This window comes from Octopus sinensis, linkage group LG1 (genome assembly GCF_006345805.1).
Source record: "Octopus sinensis linkage group LG1, ASM634580v1, whole genome shotgun sequence".
NCBI lineage: Eukaryota > Metazoa > Mollusca > Cephalopoda > Octopoda > Octopodidae > Octopus > Octopus sinensis.
Window position 1 is genome coordinate 11,273,274 of NC_042997.1, and position 6,000 is coordinate 11,279,273.

Sequence of the window (6,000 nt, forward strand, 5' to 3'; positions counted from 1 at the left end):
ACCGAATAAGTGTAGGTTTACTGGCCGGTGTCAAATTAGATTTAAACTGGAGTTTATATATATTAGCATCTATATCAATTTATCTGTATCTGTTTAAATGCAATATCTATATAGTAAAGGTGCTTGGCTGTTTCAGTATCTCAGCCTTGTGATCACCCTCAGTAATGCGGTTTTGGGATTACCTTAAAATTTTTTTAAGGTAGGACCATTATTCCCTATTATAGCTCTGTGTGCCTTTTTTTATTCATTTTTATTGTTGTTAAATCATTTGCTTGTGTAAATCTAATTTTTATTGAATAAAACATTAAAATTTTTATTTATATCTGTTTCTTTAAATCTATCGATAATCAATATATATCAATCAATTAAGCTCTCGGTTTTGTCTGCATCTGATAGTTTCTGTCTATTTCCTCCCTTTAAAGCTTATTTTCAGATTCTCCTTAACGAAAATTAATTACAGTTTTATTTCCAACATCAATTGAGGGAAATTGGTCTTATACCTGAGATGATGCTAGCCATCATAGAATAACTTTGTGGTCGCAACTGAGCGAATTGCTTAACTAGCTTGTACTCACATCTGCACCAAGTTTCAATTAATTTGAATTCCGATCGTCATCAAGTACTTTATTTCTGGTTTTTGATACCATATCAGATATATTCTGTAAGAACTTTTCATTTCAAAACGAAGATTGTTCGCATTCTTATCCAGGATACCATGCGTGTACATATTCAGAAATAAACCACCTGATAAACAGTCAGGTATTAAACCGATCGAGATGTAATTTAGACGTGAATTCCAAATCAATAGATAAATATTGATTGCTACAGATGAGCTCAATCGTCAAAAGACGGACTTTCGGAATAGCTGTCCCGAATAAAATGAAATTTTTTGGTTTTGTATGGTGTTTTTTCGTTCTTTTAAAATATCCCACTTTTTAAAACACATATAATTTGCATTAAGAATTTTGTTTTTCTCTGAAAACCAATGTTTTTTCAAACTTCGGCAATCTTTCGTCTCTAGTAGACCTTTCCGTCGATTTCTGTAAAAAAAAATTTTTTTTTTACATATGGGCTTGCGGGAACTTTTGAAGTAATGAGAGCGAAAAAGACTAAGAGAAAGCGATTGTATGACGAGGGAAATTCTTTTGAAGTTACCGTGCATGGGAAGCATTGATGTACATGTGTGTGTGTGTGTTTGATGGGGTGTGGGAGACAGACAGTATGTTGTGTAAGTGAAGTGCTTCTGTTAGTATGTGTGAAGAGACAGAGTAATGTGTGAAAGAAAGAGATAACTGAAATTTTTTACTCGGTGTATGTGTATATGTATGTATATTACTTCAAAAGTTCCCGCAAGCCCATATGTAAAAAAAAATAAATTTTTTTACGGAAATCGACGGAAAGGTCTACTAGAGACGAAAGATCGCCCAAACTTCTTTCTCCCTTTCGGTTCATCGTGTTATCCGAACGGCTGTCACAGAATGATTTTTTTTCTCTTGATTGATGGTTCGTCATTTCATAAATACCGCACATTCTGAAACACCTGTAATTCGCATAAAAAATAATTAAAAAAAAAAGGCGGGTTCCAGCGTGGCCGCAGTCCATTGAATAAACCAAGTAAAAGATAATCCATGGTTTTCTAATTTCTTAAGCTCACTTTCCCCCCATTTAGCAACTCATAGTCTCTAGAGCTGCTATGTAAAAGTTAATTTAAACTTCGAAGTATTTAACTTTCTGTTATAATCCCGTTCATATCCAGGATGCATTTATTCACAGCTAGGATACATAAAAACATAAACCAGCGTGTTTTCGCAATCAACACCTCTGTTGTAGCTTTTTTAGTTTTTCCAAAATTTCATTTTCATCGATGGTTCTTTTTACCTCACCTCACTAAGTTCCTGAAGCCCGTTGTGTAATTGTGTATTATCTGTTTCAGTGATAGGATTACGGTCATGCTGGGGCACTACCTTGACGGCACTGGTAGAGGACGTAAACAAATCAAGATGTGGGGCCACACACACGTATGTGCGCCCGCGCAGACACGCACACACACACACACGATACATATACTCGATACACAAGTTCCCACACAGTTTCCGTCTACCAAATTCACTAATAAGGCATTAGTCTGTCCAAAGTTGTAGCAGAAGACACTTGTCCTATGTACTGCGCAATGGGAGTGAACTCAGAACCATGTAGTTACGCAACGAACATAATCACACATCCGTAAGGCCGAGCACTTTCGAGGCGGCGAGTTGGCAGAACCGTTAGCACGCCAGGCGAAATGCGTAGCCGTATTTCGTCTACCGCTACGTTCTGAGTTCAAATTCCGCCGAGGTCGACTTTGCCTTTCATCCTTTCGGGGGTCGATAAATTAAGTACCAGTTACGCACTGGAGTAGATATAATCGACTTAATCCGTCTGTCTGTCCTTGTTTGTTTCCTCTGTGTTTAGCCCCCTGTGGGCAATAAAGAAATAAATTTCGAGGGTAGAAGATTACTCAATACCATCGACCCCACCCCCACTCCAGTACTTCATTAGTATTTTACTTTTATCGACCCCTTAGTTGACTACGGTGGGATTTAAACACAGAACATTAAGAGTCGGAACGAGTACTGCAAAGTATTTTCTGCGACGTTCTAACATTCTACTAGCTCGAGTATATGTATATACGAGTATTATAACTGAAACGCATTAGTAATGCCCTACAATGAAATATCAATTGGCGGAATTCTAGTTTAAGCACCTCATATAACTTCTCAATTTTCTGAAAATTTTTGCGAACTTGTGTTCTACACACGAGAATTCATACGTCCGATATAAGGGCGATTTAGCTGTTATTTTTAGTACATCTCACGATCACTTGATACCTTCCACATTTTGGGTAAAAATTCGTCTTTTTTTAAAAATTCTGACATGTATTGTTGATTATCAATATTTTTCTTCTCATAAACACATTTAATGGAATGATGATGAATTCAAGGGTGATCCGTTGCTCGGTTTTAAGCAAAAAATTTGCATTCTAGTATTTTTGATTAATTAAAAAAAATTGATAGAATGGAACTTTTAGGACTTATGGAGCGGGGATTAAAACACTAAGAATAAATATTTTTTTATTATGGTATCAATTCTCCTGTGCTTAATCAGAAACTCCACCAGATAGGAATTTAAATATTAATATTTCCTGATCATAAATTACCTAATTTATATTTTATATTTGCTGCTAATATCAGAGTAATTTATAAACAATCAAAGAAAGTTGATAGAGTGGAACTTTTAGGATTTATGGAGCGGGGATTAAAAAACTAAGAATAAATATTTTTTTATTATGGTATCAATTCTCCTGTGCTTAACCAGAAACTCCAACAGATAGGAATTTAAATATTAATATTTCCTGATCATAAATTACCTAATTTATATTTTATATTTGCTGCTAATATCAGAGTAATTTATAAACAATCAAAGAAAGTTTCTTAATGAAAGGAAGGGAGACAACTGCTGCTATTCCTTATTTACCTCTCTTTCAGTCAGCTTCCTCCTTAACTGTTGCGCCCTCTAGTAGGAAGGAAGTGTAATTTTTATTCTAAGGGAGGTAAAATCTTCCTTTTTAGCTTTGGCCACCATATTGTACGCACGTACAACGTGGTCTGTTGTCGAGAAAAGTCAGTATCTGCTGGACTTTTGCTGCTAAAACTGAACAAGACTTGGTCAAGTCGTTGTCTTACTATAGCAGGAACTCAAATTTGTGAAAATGACAAATACAAAAGGTTATCGTCGTGGTACTCGGCACATGTTTGCCAGGAGATTCCGCCGCCATGGAGTCCTTCCACTGTCTACTTACATGAAAGTCTACAAACGTGGTGATTTGGTCGACGTTAAAGGCGACGGAGGTGTGCAAAAAGGTATGCCGCATAAATCCTACCACGGTCGTACGGGTCGAGTCTTCAACGTAACACAACACGCTGTCGGTGTGATCGTCAACAAACGAGTGAAGCATCGCATCATCCCAAAGAGAATCAACTTGAGGATCGAACACGTGAACCCATCCAAGTGTCAACAGGATTTCCGTCAGAGAATCGTCGAATGCAGCAAACTGAAAGCTGAAGCAAAAGCTAAAGGAATTCGCGTTTGTTTAAAGAGACAGCCTGCAGGTCCTGTGAAAAGGCATTTTGTGTCAATAGCCAAAAATAAGCCCACAGTCTTGGAACCAATCCCCTATGAATTCGTGGCATAAAATCTTACAGGGAACACTTCGATAAAAGGAAGTAAGTTAATATATATGTACATCAGATATTCCCATCGTGTTATCAAACTGTATATTTTATACTGTTGTCTGTCAAGATAATGATAAACGAACTAAATATCTATAATATGACTATAATCTGCTTCCTTTTATATCACAAATAAATGTTTGAAGTGAACCAGTATTTTGGTTTGTATTGATTTTTAAAAATTTTCTTTTTCTAGTATATATATATCTGTATATCTATCTATCTATAAAATGTATTGCCTGAAACGTTAGTTAGTCCACCACGTGGATAAGCTCGAATTATTTGCCCCTTCCCAAATTGCTCTTCTGTTAAACTTCCGCTTATCTTCGTAACCGCTCCATTAACAGTTTTGTCTAATTATTTTTTTTCTGCGTATTTAAATTTATTTTGTTTTTACTTAATATTTCAGTAAATTGATGGGAAAGCAATGTAAGTGAAATTTGGGGAACAACTGTAACGGAGAATGTAAATAGGGCATAGAGAAAACTACGTCCCATTTTTAAACATGCCGCTAGTATCTTTCTCATATAGAAACAAATGGGACAACTTATTTTCTACACCTATACTGTACTATATACATGACGCTTGAATACGTTTTGAATGGTGTAATGGTTAAGAGCGCGGTCTACTAACCCCAAGTATTCCGAGTTCGATTCTAGGCAGGGATCTGATTAATAATAATATCGAAAAATACATTATCTATGGACCCCTTCGATTATTATTGGCCGCTGTCAAATGACTGAAACAAGTGAAAAGGAAAAAAAAAGATATGTGCGTATGTACATTTTATATCCAGTGGTGTAACGTAGGTTGGCGCCTTGTGCAGTAGTCAAATTGGCCGCTCTTAGACGTTACAGCGAAGGTAAAGAATACGCACATTTGGTGATAAGTGCAGAAAATTCTAAGTACTTCGCCCGTCTTTAAAATATATTGTGTTCTTGGTTTTTACCCCACGCTTCAAACTGAATCAATATGGATTTTAAAAGAGGCTACTCAATTCGATTATTTCGTCCAATTTCTGTTTAGGGTTTTCAAATCTGTTTCTTCATAAGGCATCGTCAGCATGAACCGTATCCACGGTTTTGTTTTGATTCCCTCATTTCATGATCGCATTGATCACATGTTCAATTGGGAAACAACAACCCGATTTTCTTACAGCATTGTATAGGATGGTCTTGTTCATAATTTCCGAATAAATTCTTCACGCATTTCAATCGGAAATGGTAGTTAATATTTAGCCATGTCATTAGGACCTTCGAATTTTCTAAGTATATTATAATGTTAGCTGGGGTGGGATCAAGAATAGATTTACATACACAGGCGTAGACATGACTGGTTATGAAGCTCGCATCCCAACCACATGGCTTTGTTTAGTCCCACAGTGAAGATAGTGCCTTCTACGACTGAACCAGGCCGACCAGATCCTTCTGAGTGAATTCGCTAGGTGGAATTTGAAAGAACGACATCGTATTTATGTGTGCTTACATTTTATCTCTATGAAAGTTGCTCACTTCTGTCCAAACTGTCCGCAGACTTAGTATCTTCAGAGCGTGAAAAAGATCATTTACTTGAAAAATAGGTAAGGGTTAGTAACAATCCCTCAGTATATTGTGTTCACAACGGAAAGCGAGTGAACGAACGTATTTCACATCAAGGTAAGAAGCCAAAATTGTCTTTCATACAACAAATAGGTTTTAGTTGGAGACATGATTTTTTACATGAATGTGTTTAG

The 6,000-nt window shown here is 36.3% G+C and overlaps 1 protein-coding gene across 1 annotated transcript; it reads left to right on the forward strand.

The window, feature by feature from the left end:
* Positions 1-3,727: 3,727 nt before the first annotated feature.
* Positions 3,728-4,421, forward strand: LOC115217424 (60S ribosomal protein L21-like). Its single transcript, XM_036509261.1, has one exon. It carries the CDS (start codon positions 3,749-3,751, stop codon positions 4,229-4,231), a length of 483 nt encoding a protein of 160 aa, XP_036365154.1. The 5' UTR covers positions 3,728-3,748; the 3' UTR covers positions 4,232-4,421.
* The last annotated feature ends 1,579 nt before the right edge of the window (positions 4,422-6,000 follow it).

Coding starts and splice junctions, on each gene's coding strand:
- LOC115217424 (XM_036509261.1), top strand. CDS start 3,749: ATGACAAATACAAAAGGTTATCGTCGTGGTACTCGGCACATGTTTGCC.